The sequence below is a fragment of the Pollicipes pollicipes genome, unplaced genomic scaffold, assembly GCF_011947565.3.
Source record: "Pollicipes pollicipes isolate AB1234 unplaced genomic scaffold, Ppol_2.1 Scaffold_192;HRSCAF=218_pilon_pilon_pilon, whole genome shotgun sequence".
In the NCBI taxonomy this organism is placed as follows: Eukaryota; Metazoa; Arthropoda; class Thecostraca; order Pollicipedomorpha; family Pollicipedidae; genus Pollicipes; species Pollicipes pollicipes.
Genome location: NW_023596020.1, coordinates 28,639 through 50,527, shown reverse-complemented (window position 1 = coordinate 50,527; position 21,889 = coordinate 28,639). Strand labels below are relative to the sequence as shown.

The 21,889-nt window shown below is 59.3% G+C and overlaps 1 protein-coding gene and 1 pseudogene across 1 annotated transcript; one reads left to right on the top strand and one right to left on the bottom strand.

Moving 5' to 3' along the window:
• Nucleotides 1–2,528: 2,528 nt before the first annotated feature.
• Nucleotides 2,529–13,329, top strand: LOC119096252 (N-acetylglucosamine-6-sulfatase-like). The gene is given in 12 exon segments (XM_037219071.1): nucleotides 2,529–2,687; nucleotides 3,158–3,217; nucleotides 3,679–3,864; nucleotides 3,866–3,883; nucleotides 9,476–9,640; nucleotides 10,384–10,425; nucleotides 10,492–10,554; nucleotides 10,776–10,977; nucleotides 11,371–11,567; nucleotides 11,802–11,829; nucleotides 12,440–12,582; nucleotides 13,183–13,329. Coding segments are annotated over 12 exon segments (1,308 nt in total). The 5' UTR covers nucleotides 2,529–2,630.
• Nucleotides 13,326–21,889, bottom strand: part of LOC119096260 (oxysterol-binding protein-related protein 8-like) — a 36,817-nt pseudogene continuing 28,253 nt past the window's right edge.

The following is a 21,889-nucleotide window of genomic DNA, read 5'->3' as shown; positions in this document are numbered from 1 at the left end:
AATCATTCCATTGTGCATGCTATTCTCAGGTTAGATAGCCCCGCCTCGCTAGATTCCTGCTTGATCCCTCCAATGCCCAACTCCCCAACCTCAGAAACATGGCTACCCCTATCATAAGAATATATATTGCAGTAAAAAACTGGAATTGAATTTATGGTTTTTTTGCCAACACAATTTATAAATATGCGTGGATGGTTCTCGTGCAACCGGACTCCATTAACAAGTCAAAAATTCACTTCAGTATTGGTCCCTACAGCGTCAGTGTTTTAGTCTCACTCATGGGAATAAAGCGAATGAGGGCGCCATTGATTCATTAGCTGTTGCCTCCTGGTTCGATGAAATAACACGATATGTTTTGACGTCTGTCAATCTAGCAGCAGATTGATATCCAAGTGCCAGTTGGATATTGCGGGGCATCTCGATTACCTTGAAATTTGATGTGCAGGGCCTTCTCAACACGCTTATTCCGAAAATTACTGCCTTTGGGGTGGAATTTTGCGTAATTTCCGAGTTATACGCCGCGTAACATCCCAATGTCATATTGCGGGCGTCTCGATTGCCTCCAAATTTGGTGTGCAGAGCCTTCTCAACACGCTGATTCCCGAAATCACTGCCACAGGGGTGGAATTTGCGTAGTTTTCCGAGTTATACGCTGCGTAACATCCCAATGTGATATCGCGGGGGCGTCTCAATTGCCTCCAAATTTGGTGCGCAGTGCCTTCTCAACACGCTGATTCCGAAGATTAGCGGTCTTTAGGGTGGAAATTTGCGTAATTTCCGAGTTATACGCCGCGTAACATCCCAATGTGATATTGCGGGGCGTCTCAATTGCCTTGAAATTTTGTGTGCAGGGCTTTCTCAACATGCTGATTCCGAAAATCACTGCCTTTGGGGTGGAATTTTGCGTAATTTCCGAGTTACACGCCGTGTAACACAACAGTTGGATATTGCGGGGCGTCTCGATTGCCTTGAAATTTTGTGTGCAGGGCCTTGTCTACACGCTGATTCCGAAATTCACTGCCTTTGGGGTGGACTTTTCCGTAATTTTTGAGTTATACGCCGCGTAACATCTCAATGTGATTGCGGGGCGTCTCGATTGCCTTGAAATTTGGTGTGCAGGGCCTTCTCAACACGCTGATTCCGAAAATCACTGCCTTTGGGATGAAATTTTGCGTAATTTTTTAGTTATACTGCTGCGTAGTATCTCAATGTGATATTGCGGGGCGTCTCGATTGCCTTGAAATTTGGTGTGCAGGGCCTTCTCAACACGCTGATTCCGGAAATCACTGTCTTTGTTGTGTAATTTTGCGTAACTTCCGAGTTAAACGACGCGTGACACCTCAGTTGCGCTTTGGAATATGTGTCCTGGAATTCGCCTTTGGCCTGTCCCTATCAGTTTACTGGAGGAGGTCAGTTCGCGAAATGTGATTGATAACCGTGTGGTATGTGATATCATTAACTTAGTGGTATCACCCAAGTGGCATCTCTCTCAGCTTTGTTTCGTTTCTGACCTTTAAGGTGGTTGAGTAATAGTCCGATGTAGCCACGAGCATTGCTTGTCCTGACCAAAAACAAACTGACAAGATGTCGCTAGTGACCAAACCAATCGTGCTTCACCGCTGGGGCCTGAAGATTTGGGTGATGTCACCGTCTGTCTTATCTCCAAGAACGGTGGTGGCGCTGGTGGAACAGGGCATGCTACTTGTGCACGTCATGCCCATGTTGTTGGCTGCCTGGCAACATCAGCCCGCTGCTGCTGACCGTGGTGGAGACGCTGCACTTCACGAGCCCGCCGGACGGCGGTGGCGACACCCCGGTGGTCAGCGTGTTGAGAAGGCCCTGCACACAAAATCTGGAGGCAACCGAGAGGCCCCGCAATATCACATTGAGATGTTACATAGCGTATAACTCGGAAATCACGCAAAATTCCACCCCAGAGGCAGTGATTTTCGGAATCAGCGTGTTGAGAAGGCTCTGCACACCAAATTTGGAGGCAATCGAGGCGCCCCACAATATCACATTGGGATGTTACGCAGCGTATAACTCGAAAATTACGCGAAATTCCACCCCAAAGGCGGTGCTTTTCGGAATCAGCGTATTGAGAAGGCGTGCACACCAAATTTCAAGGCAGTCGAGACGCCCCCGCAATATCACATTGATATGTTACGCAGCGTATAGCTCGAAAATTACGCAAAATTCCACCTCAAAGGCAGTGATTTTCGGAATAAGCGTGTCGAGAAGGCCCTGCACACCAAATTTCAAGGCAATCGAGACGCCCCGCAATATCCAACTGGGCAATTGGATATCAATCTGCTGCTAGATTGACAGACGTTATGTTTTGATGTTTTCAGATACGCAAGGCATTGCCCGAATGTGTTACGGAGATTTTCCATATGAACACATTATTCCCGTTTTTATGTGCTTAAGTTGACAACAGATTGGGAGGTTTGATCATGCATTAACCCTCGCATTCATCCCTGAAATACAATGGAAAACGATTTTCTTTGGAAGTGGGGGTGTCTAAAATTGTAGCCAAGGGGGTCATCATCTTATGCATCTTGGCAATAAGTTCACTGATAATTAGCCATACAATATCACAGTACATCCAAGATGATGAGAATGCTTCACACATGCCTAACATTATATTGATTGTTACTGATGATCAAGACATGCTACTTCAGGGCATGGTATGTATCCCTCATTTAGGACAGAACAAATCCAGTTGTACTTGGTGCATCTTTAAGTTGCAGATTTACTTAAAGCATTGAGTCTAGGAGGCCAGCAGAGTTTTCCTATGCACTACCTCCAGTCAAATGAGATGAATGTTTGAAATATGACATGTGGTCTGTGACATCACTCAGTTATAGCTGTTGCCAGCAAGATGATGCAAGCAATCAGCCATATAAGACCATAGGCCACTGGTGCAGAATATTTTGACTTGATGTATCTTCCTGTTATCACACAATTTGGTCTGGTTGTGGCCCCTTAGGAAACAGGATGGGTAATTATTGATGGAGAGAAACTAAGTTTGGGTAATTTTGACAATAATGGATGCTAAGCATATTTCTTGCAAGATTCAAGTATAAGGTGCTTTCATTATGGCTGTGTACTTGACCCATGTTTACATGTTACTGCAACATGTAGCTTACATTTTCAGGAACCCATGACATTCACCAAGACATTCTTTGAAACTGGTGGGATCACATTCAAAAATGGTGTAAGTATCTCATTTATGTTTCAGTGAGTGTAAGTAGCAGTCTGCTTTAAGTTTTGCTCAGATAGTATCAACTAGGGTTAGAGGTGAAATGCATGACCAACAATTTTGTAAAGCCTTTAACCAACAATGTTGTAATTTCTTTTATTTGTAATGCATTATGACCCCATTTTCAAGAAGCAAATGGTGCAGATGATACAGATGATCATTTCAATATAGTATTACAGATATCATACCACAAATGAAGAAAAACAAATGCTTCATGTATGCCCACATTCACTGACACAATGAAGATCCCAGCTCAATAGGTGTAACTCCACATGCACTTGTCATGTTCACACCCACCAACAAATTTGTAAGGTCCCACACTTTCAGTGGCTGAAAGGTTAAGATAGCCACATTGTCAAAGTGTGGTGGGCAGTTGTGCTGCCACTGAGGTACCACATTATTGTGTGTCTGGGCAGTTCGTCTCCACGCCGGTGTGCTGTCCGAGCCGAGCCTCTATGCTGACCGGCCGGTACCAGCACAACACGCGCGTCATCAACAACACCCTGCGGGGCAACTGCTGCGGCAGCGACTGGCGGCACGGCGCGGAGCGGCGCACGGTCGCCGCTCACCTCCGCCGGCGCGGCTACCACACATTTTACGCCTGGCAAATACCTCAACCAGGTGAGCCGACGCCCAGCGGCGTTCAGTTGATGTTGCAGTCGTGTGAGCAACTGGTGCGAGCTTCACACGTGTGTGTCTTCGTCATGTTTAGACAGCAGTTTTCTGGCTGGAAACATTATTGGAATGCCAGGTTTTTAAGAGACGATGCCGACGTCGTGACCTGTGTTGGCGCACCTATTCTAAGGTCGATGCTTAGCCACTAGGGTGAGACCTGAGAGGATGAGACCTCGAACAGAGACTGCCTTCTGCAAACTTAGGAATTGTTTGCTCACGTCAATGGGATTGGTAACTTAACATGACCGTCATAACTAGCTTGTTTAGAGCGGATTGACCACCGCCTCGTTCTTGCATAGCTGCATTTGCCGATTGGAATCTTGCGTACCGTGTTGATGAGAGCATACATTAAAAGCCGCCACGCGACGGAAACCACGACTTTGTGTGCCTGAAAATGATTTTTACTAACATCACGAGTAATGGTTACCGCGCAGAGCCGTAGGTGTAACTAATATCCTTTCGTGTCACAAAGATATGCCATGATGCCAATTATCCGCTATCCACCAACGAAACAACACGATGATAATGCGAGACCAGACGACGATGTTTCCATTGTCGAGCTCATAAGTGTATATGGCACATCATGGTCATTCTAGGACCAACAACATTGACCACAAACTTTGTGCACATCGCTTGTACCCGTTCCGCGCTAATGCCCGCCAAACAAACAGGCATGCTACGAGATCAAAAACACTCTAGTCCAGCACCTGGGCGCTTCAGTCAGAGAGCGGCACCCGCAACACGATGCCTCCAAGGATCAGCATTCGCAATGAGCCGGGACTTTTATCACAACACACGAACGACGGCTTGGGCGGGCTGCTCCCATCAGGACCCCTGTCTCTGTCACTTTGTCGCCGTCAATGGATGCGCCCATTGTACATAACAATGGTCAAGTTGAAACACCTCAGAAACAGTCACATACGCGCGCTGTGCAGTCACGTGACGCAGAAGCTGCTGGTCAAACGCACACACGCCTGCCGCCGGGCATCTCGCCACTCTTTACGATCTGGGCCTCGGGTGTCATTCATGCTGATGCTGAATGAGAACGCCGGCCAGACGGCTTTGCTATGGTGCAGCAGGTCCTGTGCTGGCTGAATGCTGAAGCAGCACTGTCGGGAGGCTGTGAGTCCGGTGCCGCCAGTTCATGAGGCTGGCAGAATGAGAACAGCCCTGCAGGCGGCTTGATCGGCGAGCCAGTCATGCGGCTGGATGAAGGGGAAGCAGATGTTCGGGCGGCTGTGATCCGGCGACGCCAGTCCTGCGGCTGGCTGAGTGGGAAGCAGCACTGTCGGGCGGTTGTGATCCGGTGCCGCCAGTCCTGCGGCTGGCTGAGTGGGAAGCAGCGCTCCCAGACGGCTGTGATCCGGTGCCGTCAGTCCTGCTGCTGGCTGAGTGGGAAGCAGCGCTCCCAGGCGGCTGTGATCCGGTGCACGCCGGGCAGCACCAGCTGGTGGAACACGTAGTCGGCGCCGTGCCAGGAGTAGGGCGCGGCGCACCACACAGCAGCAGCGTCTGCAACAGATGCGTCGGCAGTGAAGACGGTGCCCCAGAGGCGGCGGCCGAACCCGCCCATCGCGGGTGTGGGGCCTGGGTGGTCCGACCCAGCCACAGGGGCTTCGGAAGCGGTCCGGATCTACAACGGGCGCGGGGCTCACCAACCGAAAACTGGGCACGCGATGATAACAATGACGAATCTCACTCAGTAATCTGGCGACGGATATTTGCCTTTTGCGCCAATCCATTTCGGTGACCACTTTTTACATTCCCCAAAGCCAGGCTTTGCTACACTGACGTCGAGTGTTGAGTATTTCGTCGTCACGTCTCACCCGTTAATAGCCGAGATCATATGCCACATAATCTGCCAGTGTCAACAACGGCGTATATCTATTGCGAAAGTGCCGCTGAGTCTCAACCAATCTCGTCGCTGATCATCTTCCGTAATGGTCCATTGAATAGTTTCTGTTCATTTCTGCCTTAATGTTCCGTCATAACACGCAGCAGCCTCTGTTCGCTCCAAGACTAACGCATCCTGTAGCAGGCGAACAGTATGCTAGACCCGGCAAAACGAGTGATAGCTGTCCACTCAAAAATTGTGGAAAGGCCAGCAGTGAGAGTGGTTGTCCCCGCATCGTTCGAGCAGTGCCGTGTTGTAAACGGCGGATAAGGCTCCTCGGTATCTAAGCTGTTGAAATGGGAGATCAGCTGTGAAAAGCCGCTGTAGCAAAGCCCAGCAAAAAGAACACGTTGAAACATAAGCACAGTCAGAGAAACAGATGGTCTTTTTGTTTTGTTTGAAATGCACGTCTGATAGGGCAGCCGGTGCTTAGGTTTGAGATGGTTTGGATGGAGGGATGGAGCCAGTTCTCGCCGCCGGTGTGCGCGATTTTCGTTGCTAGTTTCCATGACTTGGAACGGATCGTGCAGTACCGATTTTTTTCGATTCCGGGGGCTACCATTGCATTTTCTGGAGTCAATCCATCTGTTGCCACTAGAAATGCAGCCTTATTTTCCGGCGTGTGAAGATGGCTGTATTGTTAGCTGAGTGTGCGGGCCAGGGGTGGAACGTACTGCGGTGGGGCCTCAGTAGCCCGACGTAAAAGACTCCGAAGCATCAGGAGACGCGAAATCACCCCGACTGCCTACCTTAAGCGTCCAGTATGCCGGTATGAACGCCTGCAGACGGTCGCTGGCGACTGAGATGGTGCCGACGGCGGCGTACACCACCCAGTAGCGCAGCCAGCGGCGCCGCTGGTCACCGTCGCCCGACTCGAGCGCGCGCGCCGAGCGGACGGCCGGCGCCGCCAGCGCCGCCACCAGCAGCACCAGCGAACTGCTGGCCGCCAGCAGCCAGCAGGCGGCCAGCACGACCAGCACAGCTGCAACAGGAGCGGTCAGAGCTCACTCATCAGGCGGTTCGCACACCCGCGCAGATGCCGAAGCGGGGGTGCGATCGGGCAGGGTACGTGGGGCGAGGCCCACGCGAAACCGGCAGTGTATTATTATTTTCTGAGCACGCCTTTGTTGCGCGGTCCGCCGCGAGGCGGCATTTAGATCTGGCAACCCTAGTTCTACTCCTTTCAATTACATCAGTATTCTGCTTTGACGTCATGACACAAGGCGTGGCGTGGTAAGACTAGGATCGTAACCGTTAATGCGTGGACGGCCATTTAACAACAAGGTAAGATTCAGGGGAAACAAGATCCGAATTTTAACATGCGCCTAGTTCTTTTAAAGAAAGACACCAGCCCACGTACCTTTGAACCGTGTCTCAAGAGCGTGTGCCATAAACATATGTAGATTACCAGCTGCGATGTTATGGTTATGTGGTGTCTACAGACCACAAACGTTTACCTGCGGTCCAGCCGACACGTCTCATCCGCAAATGGTTTACATGCCGAAGACTGAAGTGAAATATCCCCTCTCCGGCCCGTTAGCTTATACAGCCGGATTTCATAGTGCGTCGCTCGCCGTTCCGTTTCACGAAACTAGACGTTAGCCTGTTGATATCTCGGCCGCCGTATCTCCTCGTTCATGAAAGGAAGCTGCTACACAGCCGTGAGTTAACGCCGCTCACGCGCCACACACTGGGTAGGAGGGTGAAGTAGGCCTGGAACCGACAAAGCTTGGGTGATCGTTGCCACCTCCACCACCAGTCACTCCAGTCAATGTACCAGCAGTACGGGGTAGCTCTGGTGCGCCGCTCCCCGGTCGGGAGTCTCCGAGAGCCGGCCGCGTCTGAGCGCCACTCACCGACGGACGGAGTGCAGCCGGCCGCGTCTGAGCGCCACTCACCGACGGACGAAGTGCAGCCGGCCGCGTCTGAGCGCCACTCACCGAAGGACGGAGCGCCAGACGTGGGGCCGTCGCTGGCGCCAGTCGTCCGCAGCAGGGCCGGCTTGATGTAGTGCTCGACACAGTGGGAGATAGCGTCCTCCAGCGCCGCGCCCTCCCCCAGCGGCAGGCGGAGCACCGTCCAGTTGGTCTCGCCGGCCTGAGCGGCTCCGCTGTCGCCGCCGGCCGGCGCCGGCGCCAATGCCAGGTCAGAGGGCCGGCTCTCAGGCTCGGCCTTCCGGCGACCCAGGCCCCGCAGAAAGCCCCACACGCCCTTCCTCGCCATGGACTCCGCTGCTGAACGTGTCCCAAGTCCCCACACAGGAGGCTTCGGTGGCTCCGCGCCCCGGAGCGTTGTCAGGCGTCGGATGCTGGAGACTGCAGATGCTGACCTCTGCCTGCCGCTACGACACAAGAGTCAGTACTAGGCGCACGTCACCGCTTGTCAAGTGGGCTCGGCTGAGCCCGGGAGCCGGACGGCCCTTGCCCTATGTTGGACTGAGAGGCGTTCAACTTGACCACATGGTGGGGTGGCGCCGCGGAGCGCCCTCTGAGATGTAGGCGGTACCCTGGCACGATGGCGTTACTCAGCTGGTTGCTGGAGCTTCGTATTATTCGGCCGGCCTCTGTTCAGCGGATTCGTTCCTCCCGCCAGCTGACTTGCCGTCCTGGCCAGTGAAGTCAGCTGCGATTGGCTGTGTCGTTTCTCCGATCAGCTGAGCCTCTCCTCCGATCAGCTGAGCCGCTCCTCCGGTCAGCTGAGCCGCTCCCCCGACCAGCTGAGCCGCTCCTCCGATCAGCTGAGTCGCAGCTCTGCCCAGGCGGCGAGACGGCGGCGCGGCCGGCCGGGGCTCCGCACCTTCCCGATGTGCGCCACTGAGCGATGTGCCGTCACACAGTCAACAGGGCCGGGAGATAGCCCTCCCCTCTGCCGCGGCGGCTGCCTGCCTCTGTGCTGGCCGCCTGCCAGCCGGCCGCCGCCGCGCCCGGCGAAAAAACCCGCTCCGCTGACCGCCACGACAAGGTGGCCGCGGCGCCGTCGCCGGCGTGGGGTTGACGTTCGGTGGCGTCGAAGCCAGACAAAAACAGCTGCCAGACGCCGACGGGCGCAGTTGGCCGGCCGGCGGCTTTGTTGGACGGTGTGTGGCGACAGCCGAGTCGGCGTTGCCACGCCTTGCCGCAGCGGGGCTGCGCTTTGTGCGGCTCCGTGATGACGCGGGCGGCTCAGGGCCGCGGCGGCGGCGGGTTCGCTGCCCCACACAAAGGTCTGACGTCATGGCAAGGCCGCGGGCAGTGCCGTTTTTCGTGGAAGCGGACCATTTGCCATCTTGTTGTCCGTTTAGTGAGGGTGAATGGGGTCAAACCGAATGTGTATCATTTTACAAGGAAGCCATCGCTGCATATCAGCATGGCCGACATGCGACTTAAGAAAACACCGACTCTTTTCGAAGATGTCTGATGCGATGTAACTCCGTGAAACGTATATTTCACTCGAATTGAAGCGTTTCCTCTATCTCCCGATATCCGTGGCACTATAACGTTTGCGATTTATTCTTCATCCATATTGTGTCTCGCCAGGAATGTGGCCCCACGCCGAGTCCGGCCGGCGTGCCGGTTAGTTCCGTGTCCGACCGGCATGTGCGTTAGTTCCGTGTGCGTTAGTTCCGTGTCCGGCCGGCTGAGGGCCGCCTCCCGGCGCTGTTTCAGTACGGCCTCCCGCCAGCGGGCGGAGTGCAGCACGTGCCGCCCGGCTGGGACTGGTGGGTCGGCTTGGTCGGCAACTCGCGCTACTATAACTACACCCTCTCGGTGAACGGCACGGCGCGCCGCCACGGCGACAGCTACGCCGACGACTACTTCACGGACGTCATCGTGAGTGCGCGGCCCGGAGCCGAGAGGCGGCTGTGGCGCGGTTGGAAAAACGGCGGACTTAGACGTGGCAGGCTCTGTTCGGTCCCCGGCTGATGCTACGTCCAATGCGTGCTGATATTTTCACCGTGGTCGTTAGCTGACCATGGGACGGCTGCGCGACAGGGTGCAGAGCGCACACCCGCAGAAAGGCGTAGCGCCAGGGGTGGTCGGGGGGGGGGGGGGGCTGGGACCGAGGCTGTGCCGCTAGCGCTGTCCGCCGGGCGACGGAGAGTGTTCGGGCTCGGTGCCGGGTGGAACCAGGGTGTGAGCGCAAGCGTCTCCCGCTTATGTCTGAGATGTGGCCGCAAACAGAAGCCGGATAGAACCACGGGCCGTTCGTCAGGACATCCACCTTTGCCAGCGCAGTTCAGCGGGGCGCGTTTTTGACGTCTTCCGTTGCTAATCTGGGCCGCAACTAACCGGTGCTTGGTGGGCTCTGGTCGCGTTTGGATAGTACGTGTCAGTGGAACGAATGGGGGCTAATGGAACTGGCAGTGTGGGTTGTCGTGACGTGACATTGCCATCATTCATTTGAATTTAATTGCTCAGACCACATGAGCAACTAAGTTGACATATGAGTGTGACCTAAGCCGCTAGACCTCGCTCTCGCTCTCGGGCGCCGTCAGACCCGCTCCGACTCCAGCTCCGCCGACCCCAGCCTCTGCGCCGTCGGCTGACCGGCCGGGCGTGGACGCGTGCCACAGAAGCGGTACGCGCTGGAGTTTCTGCGCGGCCGGGCGCCGGGCGGCGCGCCGTTCCTGTTGGTGGTGGCGCCGCCCGCGCCGCACGCGCCGCAGACGCCGGCGCCGCAGCACGCCGCCCTCTTCCCGACGGCCGCCGCGCCGCGCACGGCCAGCTTCAACGTGCGGCCCCAGGTGCGGAGTGGGAGGGTGGCTACCGCGCACGGCCAGCTTCAACGTGCGACCCCAGGTGCAGAGTGGGAGGGTGGGCGGCGCAGCGCTGAAGCCGCGCACCGGGCCGAGTCAGTCCGAAGCTCGATTTATCTCAGTTCCACAGCCAGTTCCTGTGTCTGCCAGGCGCCCAGTGCGGACAGTGTGACACATTCAGCCGCGTTAGTCTGTGACACGGCCGACAGGACAAGCACCAGCTGCTGGCCGAGCTGCCGGCGCCGCTGCCGCCGCCGCTGCTGGCCGAGCTGGATGACGTGTTCCGGAACCGGTGGCGCACGCTGGTCTCTGTGGACGAGATGGTGTCGGCTCTGGTGCAAGAGCTGCGCCGGCTCCGGCTGCTGGACAACACCCACCTGTTGTTCACCTCCGACCACGGCTTCCACCTGGGTACGGCCAGCAACACCCACCCGCCCCGCCTGGATGCAGGATGGCACTCCACCGCCGGGGCGTGCGGCAGCGCGTCCCACGCATCCTGGGGACGGGGCGATATCCACACGCACCGGAGTACGCGGGGCCATGTGCCGGACCGCTTGGGTGCGAAGCCGCAAATCTTGTGCTGTTCGGATACGGGGCAAGTGTGCCGTTTCGCGTGAGAAGCGCCCAGCCCGGTTAGTGTTGTAGGCGGCCGTCCCTGGTTTGTGTCTCCGACTGTCCCTGTCCCTGGTCGGCTGGGAGTGACTCTTGCTGATTGGGAGGGCCGCTGGAGCCGTGCGCCGAACCTCAGGGCCGTGGTGCCGGCCTCCGCTGTCTCCGCTAACGCTAACGCCCGCGCCGCCGCAGGCCAGTTCTCGCTGACGGTGGACAAGCGACAGCCGTACGAGTTTGACCTGCGCGTGCCGCTGTACGTGCGCGGCCCCCGGCTGCCGGCTGGCCGCACCGTGCTGGCTCCGGTGAGCATGGTCGACCTGGCGCCGACCGTGCTGGAGCTGGCCGGCCTGAAGCCAGAGCCCGACATGGACGGCGTCTCCCTGCTGCAGGTGAGCACCCCGGTCGACCTCGGCGGCCGAGGGAGACAGTTGCCCGTGCGGATTATGCCAGACGTGAGGCGCGTGTCCTACCTGTCCTCTGTGGTCCACGTGACACAGTCCGCCCAGTCGCATCTAGCCGTGATTCCATCGGTACAGGACTCGGAGTCGAGCGACCGCACGTCTCCGCAGCCCACGCGCTGTCCATGTGTCGGCGGCGCTCGCTCACGGTAGTCCGGCCGACAGACGCTGGCGGCCGAGCCAGTGGCGTCCCGACCGGCGGACGGCGCCGCGCCGCCCAGTCGCCGCTCCGCCGCTGCTGGTCAGCTACAGCGGCGAGTACGACAAGGCCGTGGCGCCGGCCTGCGCCTTCGCGGGCCGCAACGTCTCGGTACGGCAGGGTCGGAGCCCGGGCTCGGCACGGGCACGCTATGGACTGGTCGTGGGCCGGGTGTCCGGGTGGCATGTCACGGCGCGGAGGCGAGTTGGAGCGGGGTGTCCGGGTGGGCGCGGAGGCGAGCTAGAGCGGGGGTGTCGGGGTGGCGTGTCAGGCGTGGAGGCGAGCTGGAGCGGGGTGTCGGGGTGGCGTGCCAGGCGCGGAGGTGAGCTGGAGCGGTCAGACGGACGCCCTCGGTGTCCTCATGTGTCGGCGGGCCCGCGGCCGAGGAACTCCAAACACAGAGACAGCGTGACGCAGAGTGATGGGTAGTACCGTCAAACGACACCACGACACTGGAAGCTCTTATCGGAAGCTGTTTTCACCTCTCAGGCACGCCATTGGCCACTGGCTGTGAACGGGCTGTGGCGCGGACGTCGCGAGGGCGGAGGGAGCTTGGCTTGTCTGATGTGGTGCAGCTGTCTGGGCCTGGCCCGTCGCTGACGAGCCCTGCTCGACTTCCAGCACTGTTACGAGCGGTTTGCGTGCAAGTGCCTGGACTCCAGGGACAACACGTACCGCTGCATCCGAGAGATGACCGCGGACGCAGACCGCGTCGTCTGCTTTTTTCCCGATGAGGGTGAGCGTCACGTGCCGAGCACCACCGCTCCCTGTGGGCACCTGGGGTGTTCGCCCCTGCCGTCGAATGCCGAAGCCTGACAGGTACAATACAACTGCTCGATGAATTACCCAGGATGCGTGACAGCAAAGCACATCATACTGTCCCACGTTGATAAAGACCGGACAACATTTGACCTATCGGGGGGCGAGTGGCCTGTGCTCGGCAACGCATCCCGGCCCCGCTTCCCGTTACTACAGATGTGTCCTCCCTCCGCGCTTTCCTGTGGGCTCAGACGCCGGCGTCCGGTTGGGAACTGGTCATATTGAAGCCTGCCTTGCCACCAGCTGATCATCCTCCTCGTCGTTTTTGGGAACGACGAGGCGGTGCACCCGGTGTGCAAACCTCACAGCGCGCCGCGCGCCCCTGTCAAGAATGCTGGGAGGTGGTCGCCCCTCCCCCTTCACACACGCACGCACAGTGCCCCAGAACCTTGGCCTCGAGCTTGGGAGCCGTTTTCCGTGCCACTTAGCTGTCCTGTACTGTGGGTTGCACCCCAGATCAGGTACCGGACACCGTGTACCGGACGTACACCCGACCTCAGGTGCCGGACGCGGCCGTGTCCGTTTCAGGAGTTCTGGGAGGTGTACGACTTGACCGCTGACCCGAACCAGCTGGTGAACCTAGCGTCGGCCATGTCGGCGGCGGAGAAGGCCAGGTGGCGCCGCCGTCTTTCGGCCGCCATCCGATGCCGCGGCGCCGCCTGCCGCCACATCTAGCGCCGGTGCGCCCGCTCCCCGGACATGTCCTGCTCCTCCGCCGCTGCCGCCGCCGCCGCCGCGGTGCTGGGAGCGGCGCTGGGTGCTGCACAGGTGGCGCCACTGGAAGATGGAAGAAAGGCGCGGACCGCTGCAGCAGGGTGGTCACGAGCACGGACCACGGGCTGCTGGCGGATGACCCGGTCACCAGGTGGCCCGTGACAGAGAGTGACGCCCCAGGGTACCCAGGTAGTGGTTAAGCTGCGCGTCTGGGAAGCCAAAGGTACAGGGTTCGATTCCCGCAGTGTCCGCCCTTCCTGCCAGGGTACGACAGACGTCATACAGCCTCAGCAACTGAGTACGTCGTTAAGCCGCGACGACGACGAAAATAGACGCGTTCCGCGCGGCGACGGGGCATTTCCCCGGTAACGGAGTCAGATTGATACGCTGTATCTGAAGAACACGATTGTTTGTGCGTGTTATCGAGATGTGCCCGGCAGCAGGGAGCAGCTTGCGCCGCTTTCTGTCATGTGCGTGCCATTGCGCCCAGTAATAGGTGCGGTTGACGAATGTCTTTGTACGGCTGTGCCTTTGTTTTTATGAACGCTTTTGAATAGCGTAATTGTGTCGAGACGCTCCAAATACACTTTTAAGAACGGGACCACCTTGTTCACTCCGAAACTGGTCGGTTTCCAGATAATCCTGATCAGAACGCTGCCGTTCGTTTCTCACCCTGTATTCGACGAGCGGGCCTCCACCAAGCGGCGGTCCCAGCCCGTCACCACAGCCGCGCGCGCGGCGCCGCAGACGGAAGAGGAATGTCACTAGCACTGACCTGATAAGGGGAATGGGGACTGGCGGGCCCAAGGGGCCGGCTCGTAATAAGAGGAGAATTGGACTGGGCACATGTTGGCTGGTCTGAGCTAACCAAATCCTGACCTGGCTCGAGAGAGCTGCTCAACCTACCGAGGATATCCACGCGACACAGCGCAGAACGCGGCCGCCGCCGCCGGCTACACACCGCACAATGGCCACATACAACTCGCGCCAGCACCAGAGCTATCAAACCGGCCCCAAATCACAGCAGAATATCGAGGCTACAGGGGCCGCCGAAGACATTGCACACGTCTCACACGCCGTTAAAACCTTAACAATTCAAACATAACTGAATAAATCACTAAAGAGCAACATGAGTCGACCAATGGCTGACGGTGCTGAACAAGTCAGCTAACCGTCCCGGCCCAGCGGCAGACACCCCGCAGTGGCCGACATAGTTCGCTGCAGCGCCGCCAGATGTCTCCGGCGGCTCCGGCCGGAGGCCGCAGCCCGGCGCGTCCGCCAGCTATGGCGCACGTCCCGCCGTCCCCGGCGCGAGGACGGAGAAGTGGGCCGCTCAGTCGCGCCGCAGCCACCAGCCGATGGCCAGCTGCACGAGCAGCGCCAGCGCCAGCACCAGCCAGGGGCTGGAGCTGGCGCTGGCCGGCTGCCGACGCTGCAGTCGCTCCAGCTGGCGGCGCACGGCTGCCAGCTCGGCGTTGGTGTCGCGCTGCAGCTGCTCCAGCGGCTGCAGGGCGCGCTGCAGCCTGTCGGCCGCACCGGAGCACAGTCACCGTCACAGCCCGCGGCCGCGCGTCGAACGCAGGGCGTACGCGGTCACAGTCGCAACACGCGGCCCACGCCGCCCCGTCATCACACTGCGGGCGCACACGGTTACAGCTCCACCTAAGGAGCAAACGCCGCCAGTCGGTCCCATACCACATCGGGATGTAAATACGGCGCCGCGAAAAATCGGCCCAAATCTCGCCGGCTACACGACCCAGCGTTGACCAAACTCTACGTGTTCCGAGCCCCGTCCCAGAAGCCGGTCGCCACGGCGTCAACGCGCATTACGCGTCACACGCGCGGGCGTTACAGCGGTCCGAACCTGAGCGGGGAGACGTGCTCGCGCCTCCGAGCGCCGTCCACGGTGCTGACATCTGGCGACGAGCTCTCGGAGATGGCGGCCGGCCGGCCGGAGAGCTCCTTTCTAACGGCTGCCACCTCCGCCTGTCCGACAGACAAGCCGCTGACGGCGGGCCGGGCAGCACGGCGAGGCGATTTGATGCCACACGCCCTCCCGCCAAATTCAGACGGCCTTCTCTCACGACGGAAACAACATACAACCACTTCCTGTTGGGTCCGGCGGAGGTAACGAGGCGTGACGCAGTTCACCCCATGGAGATGACATACATCGCTCCTACGCACAGGCGATGAAACTCAGCGTCCCGCCGCCGAAACGGAGCAGAACAGCGCAGTTCACGAGCCGCGCCAGAGCCAGGGCGGGTTCGCCTGCACAAGAGCTGCAGCGCCGCCACCAGTCAGACAGTGGCGGCCGAAGCGAGCCCTCGCCGTCCCCCCAGCCCCATATCATCACCGTGGCCCGACGTGAAGCAAACTTCCAGTTACGGCGGATGTGACCACCGCGGCCGCTGGCGTGCCGCCTCTCATGGCGACGAGGCGGGGCAGCCGAAACACAACCGGCGAGACTCGAACCCGCGTCCCATTGATCACAAGCCCATCCGCCAGCCCCCGAGACACGGCGCCGCCCCCGCGGACATACCTTGCGCAGGTTGGCCTCCACGCTGAGAATGCTGGCCGTGCGCAGCATGGGCGCGCGCACGCGCGTGCGCGTCAGCACCTGGTACTCGGCCTCGTACTGGTGCTGGTCCGTGTGCGGGTCCCAGGGGCGCAGGTCGGCGTACCGGTACAGGTACTCGCCCGTCAGGCAGTCCTGCCACAGAGGCCGTGCGGTCGGACCGCGAACGACGGCGGCACGGGCGGTCACGGGGGGGGGGGGGGGGGGGCAGCCCATAGGTCTCCGGAGCCGCTGATTAGCGGCGGGGCGAGCCGGCACTGCCAGGGAGACGCCAACACGGCCACTGAATCAAACGAAGGCTAGCTTGACAAGCCTCGTGAGCTTCAGCAAAGTCCCGTGGGATCTTCCGCTGAATGACAGCACAAATGTCGGCAAACGCGTATCATGTGTACACCCGCTCCCTGCAACACATTTGTCGCAATCCTTCACATGTGTACAACCGCTCTACATCTGTGAGAGTGGTGTTGGTATTTTGGTCGAGTTCAAATTAAGCCGAACCGGCGGCCATCGATTCGTCGGACCGTTGGCGGCTCTCGTCGAGCCGCACCGAGTCGCAACCCACCGTTTGTGATTTGTTCGGCGCGGAGGACTGCAAGGTTCCCACTCGGAACCAGCCCATGCGCCGCCACCAGCCACGGTCTGACGAGAACTTGTTTTGACACGATCGCTGAGCGACCTCACCAGTACACATGACGTCACAGGACTCAAACTCAAACAAACACAAACGCCGAGCCGATAGAGCCACCACAGCAAGAACCGGCCTCAACAGACCACTCCGCGCAGTGCCTCCGCCGTGCAGCGACTCTCCGGCCTGACCTCACCTGGGCGAAGTTTTTCGTGACCCACTCGCTACCGGTGGCTTTGCGCTCCTTGGCGCCCGCTCTCTGCGCCTCCTCGAGCACAAACTTCTCCTGCGTGGCCGCCTCCTGCCGGCCCAGCCAGGCGCCGGGTCAGACCACGTGGTATTGTACGCTCACGCCCAGCCTGCGGTAATGGTGCTGCTCCCAGTATCAGCAGTGTGGGAGCATGCACGCATCACTTGGACAGAGTAGCGACTGCTCATCAGTGACCGCGTGCGCCTTCAGAGGCGCGCCTGCGGTTTTACGACACGCCATATCGATCTGCTCGTGAGCAGTATTACTGGGTCGTCCGTGAGGATTTTCCGGGACAGTACTGGTATTCTCCGGCTGTTGGACGGACGTCCCTGACGACCTCCCATTACACTCCACGCTAGTCACCCGATTCCCACCTGATCTATCTGAGGGTCTTCCCGGAGACCCTGGCCACGACTCTCATCTGGCCATCTCTCAGGGTCTCTCTGGAGTCCTGCCTGATCATCCCTGATGATCTCCTGGGAAACCTTAGCCCAGAGTCGCACCTAGTCATCCACGAGGATCTTCTGAGAGACTTTGGCTCAGAGTCCCATCTGATTATCCAAAAAATATCCTGGGAGAACTTGGCCCAGAATCCCACCTGATCATCTCTGAGGATCTCCTGGGAGAACGCGGCCCAGAATCCCCACCTGATCATCTCTGAGGATCTCCTGGGAGAACGCGGCCCAGAGTCCCATCTAATCATCTTTGAGGATCTCCTGGGAGACCTCGGCCCACAGTCCCACCTGATCATCTCTGAGGATCTCCTTGGAGACCTTGGCCCAGAGTCGCTCCGACTCCCACTCGCCCTGCGCCTCCATGGGCACTGTGAAGCGCTTCAGCCGCTGGCGGCACACGTCTGGCGTCGGGTTCCACAGGGTCTCCCGCTTCTGCCGACGGGGAGCACCACGTTCTTATCTCATCACGTCACTCCACCATAACAAGGAGCGTTGTAAATCTCTTGTCGCCATTGCCGAGGCTTGTCCTGCCTTATAACCTTAAGTGCAGACACACCAAGCGTGACCCAGCGCGTTTCCTGCAGTTTCGCTGGTGCACGCGTCGTTTGTGCGATGGGGTCTCAACGTTCTCTGCCAGCCTATTCGTATTTTCCTCGCACGCTGTAGTCGATAGCCTAAATTAGTGGGCAAGTACCATTTTAAACCGATTTTTAAACAACAATGATAGGAAATCCACATAGCAAATTACCAGTAAAACTACATCAGACGGATGAACTCGATATGAAAACGGTCGACGGAGCGCCGGCGCCGGCCATCATTGGGGCGTCGTTACTCACGCCCGTGCGTTTGTCGGTGAAGAACACCTGGCCGTCCCACTTGCCGTCGATGGTAGCCAGCGTCTCCCGGCCCAGCCGCACCTTGCCCGCCACCCGGTTACAGTCGTCTGGGCCCGACCACATCGGCTGCCGGGGCGGCACACGCCGACGTCAGCGCCCGGGCAGCCTCGGCCGACCGACACGGCGCACGTGACGGATGTGTGGCTTCACGCGGGAGGGGCCCTTTCAGTGGAACGCGAGAAACACTGGCAATGTACCGTCCCTGGTCTGGAACTTGCTGTGTGGATTGCTAAAACAAATTTAAGGGTAGCAATGGGAAAGTAATTATAAGTAAACGTGGGAATATTAAGCCAAGTTAAGTTAAGTCAGGCTATGTCAAGTCAAGCATTCATCATGCTGCCATCGCTGGCATCACACCTCGCATGACACAGCTCCCTAGTGGCGCTGTCAAATCGACGGCAGTCGGAAGCACCAGAAGACGGGAAACAAACAGAAGTTGGCTGATTACATTTCATAGAACATAGCACCATCACATGCTACGCCCACACATAACGCAGAGCACATGATGGGCCACGCATGTCCGCGACTCAAATGTTTATGACACGCTCCCGCGTGGCCTGGACCCCTCCTGCTGCTCATGCCACCCCCGTTCGCGGCCACCTTTGCCCACCGCCCTTCCCTAGCCGCTCTCCTCGGGGGCCAGATCACCTTGAGCTTGAACTCGAGCTCGGTGTTGTAGCCGGTCTTCTCGCACTCGATGGTGACCTTGCCGCCCAGCTCCATGGAGAGGGTGCCGATCAGGATGCCTTGCAGTGGGCGTACGGCATGGTGACGTGGTAGGCCTCGCCGCGCGGCAGCAGCGTCAGCGTGGCCGTGCCCTCCAGGATGGCCGACGTCGAGTTACCTGCCGGACACGGACACCAGCCGTCGCTGCGAGCCGGACCGGACGCCTGCCGCCGGCGGCGCAGTCACGGACCGACCCCGCGGACCCGTCACAGAAGCAGACCTCCGGAGCCGTCACTGGCGGCACGGTCACGGACTGACCCTGCGGCTCCGTCACTGGAGCAGACCTTCGGAGCCGTCACTGGCGGCACAGTCACAGACTGACCCTGCGGCTCCGTCACTGGAGCAGACCTCCGGAGTCGTCACTGGCGGCGCACAGTCACGGACCGACTCCGCCGCGGCAGTGGCAGCAGCCGGAGCTTACCCCCGTCCTCAGACCTGGTGCTGACTGGAGCGGGGGGGGGGGGGGGGAGGAAGAGGAGGCACGCGTCGGCGCCGGGGCACTGTCACCCGCTGTCCACGGCCAGGCAGCTCTCGACCTCTTGGTCACTTGTGGTCTAACGTGCGAGCTTCTCTCCCATATCGGACCAGGGTCGGGCCCGAACACAAAGGTGGACACGTGACCGGCGGGAGGAGCAAGGTCAAACCCCGCGAGAAGACTAGAACCGGGAGACTGATATTGGATTACAGCACTGAATATTGGATTACAGCACGACTACGGGCCATGGAGGCAGCCGGGTTCGCCGGGGTAAGCGGAAGGGCGGACGAGACGGCGTATCGAAGACACGCACGAAATAGCCTTGCCACCACACATCATCACACGAAAGGTCTTCTTACCGTAGAACTTGGACTTGGCCAAGATGGTGCTGCTGATGCAGAAGCCGTCCTTCCGGTTGGACACGTAGAACGCTGATATCGGCGGGTGGTGAGAGACCTGCAAACCGAGCCGGAACGCTCAGAGCGCGCGGCGGTGAAGAGAGCGGTCCAAAAATGTGAGGACGACGGTCAACTGCAAATCCGTCGAAGCACTGTCTCATTTCGCCGGAGTGGCGGCGAAATGAAACGATGCCACGACATGATTATTGACATGGCGGCCCCCACAGCACCAGCTCAGCCAGTCGCCACACGTCGACAGCCGTCAGCACGCCACCTCCGGCCGGTCCCGTCGCCGGCCCACCTGTTCGGCGATGTAGAATGTGCGTGAGCCGTTGGATGCTGCCAGTAGCAGCGAAACGTCTCGCCAGTATTGGGTTGTACGGCTTCTTCAGTCCCTTGGGCTTCTTGTAGAAGCCGGAGAGATTACCAGCCGACGATCTCACGCATTCGCAGGAATGGGTCGTCCACGTGGATGGCCCTGCGGTCAGGTCGGGTCAGGTAAGGTCCGCTCAAGTCAGGGCAGGTCGGGCGACCGTCGGAAACCACACAAACCATAGCGGACCGTCAAATCGGACGTGTACAAAGGAACATCGGTGTCTAAAGAGTTTGGTTGTGGCCTCCAACCAGGGTCATGTTAAACAACCATTACGACTTCGTTAATACCCACACCACGTTAACACCAGACCGCGTTAGCAACACGCAACACAGCAGAGCACCCGACCCAGAGACGCAGGCTTCGAAAAGCACGTACTTCTCTGTCCCCTGGCACAGCCTCAGAGTCGTCCTGGACAGCCGGAGCACTAGGCCAAAGCTGACGAACGCGCCTGAAGCGTCCACTGATCCCCGTCCGTCCTCACACTGGCTGTCCACCGGCTGAGGCAGCCAGAGCTGAGCCGGCGGCGCACCACACACCTGCTGAGGTAGTCTGCGTGGTAGTAGTATCGCTCAGCTTGTCCAGAAACGAGCGCGGCTCCAAGATGAAGGTGGGCAGCACCACCTTGCTCAGGTCCATGCCGGCCGCAGCTGCTTCAGCAGGTAACCACAGCAGGTTCTTGTTCTCATCGGCCAGCTCCTCGGTCTGGCCTCCACCGCCCAGCAGCTCCTGGGGGGAGCCGTCTGAGGTCAGTCGGCCGGCCGGCCGGCCGGCCGGCGGACAGGACACGGCACGGGCGGGCCGAGCGCGCGGCACGGCAGCGCCCCCAGCCGGCTGGCAAACGCAGCACGGGCTGCTCTGACGAACTCACCCCGCACCAGACGCGGCACGGGCCGAACGCGCGGCCCGGCAGCGCCCTCCGCCGGCTGGCAACACAGCGCGGGCTGCTCTGACGCGGGACTCACCCCGCACCTGACGCGGCACGGGCTGAACGCGCGGCCCGGCAGCGCCCTCCGCCGGCTGGCAACACAGCGCGGGCTGCCTCTGACGAACTCACCCCCGCACCAGACGCGGCACGGGCCGAACGCGCGGCCCGGCAGCGCCCTCCGCCGGCTGGCAACACAGCGCGGGCCTGCCCTGACGGGCTCAGTCACCGCGGCCATCCGGCACGGCACCAGCGCCGCTCGGCGACGAACGCGAGCCGAGGCTGGCCGCGGCCGCGCCTCGCACGGCCGGCCAGCCGCCAGCGCGGCTCAGGCTACCGGCCGCCACATCAATACCAATGAGCGTCCAATATGTGGCTGCCGGGATGAACCGACGGGAGACAGCGATGATATCCCATAAGGAGCATTGCCCTCTTTGTCTTCCGTTCGGTGGCCGACAAGGCCGACACGGCCGATACAAATAGTCGGTCGTTCGGTGATGAGAGCCGAGTACGATGCAATAAAGTAGTGAACGCCCGAAACACCTCATGGCGAAGGCATATTGGCACCGTGGCCACTGAACATGGCCAGCTGGCTTCGTGTTATCTTCCACTGAAAGAGGAGCAGCAGCAGCAGCACCTGCTCTGGCACGTACCGGATCGAGCACCTCCACGTTCTCGACGTAGAACGGTCCTCCACGGCCGAGACGGGCTCGGTCTGGTCGGCGGCAGCGTCCTCGTCGTCCAGCGGCGAGCCGTCGTCCGAGGAGTCGTCGCCGGCGGTGTGGCCGTCCTCCACCGGCGTCACCACCCGGCTGTCGTCTGC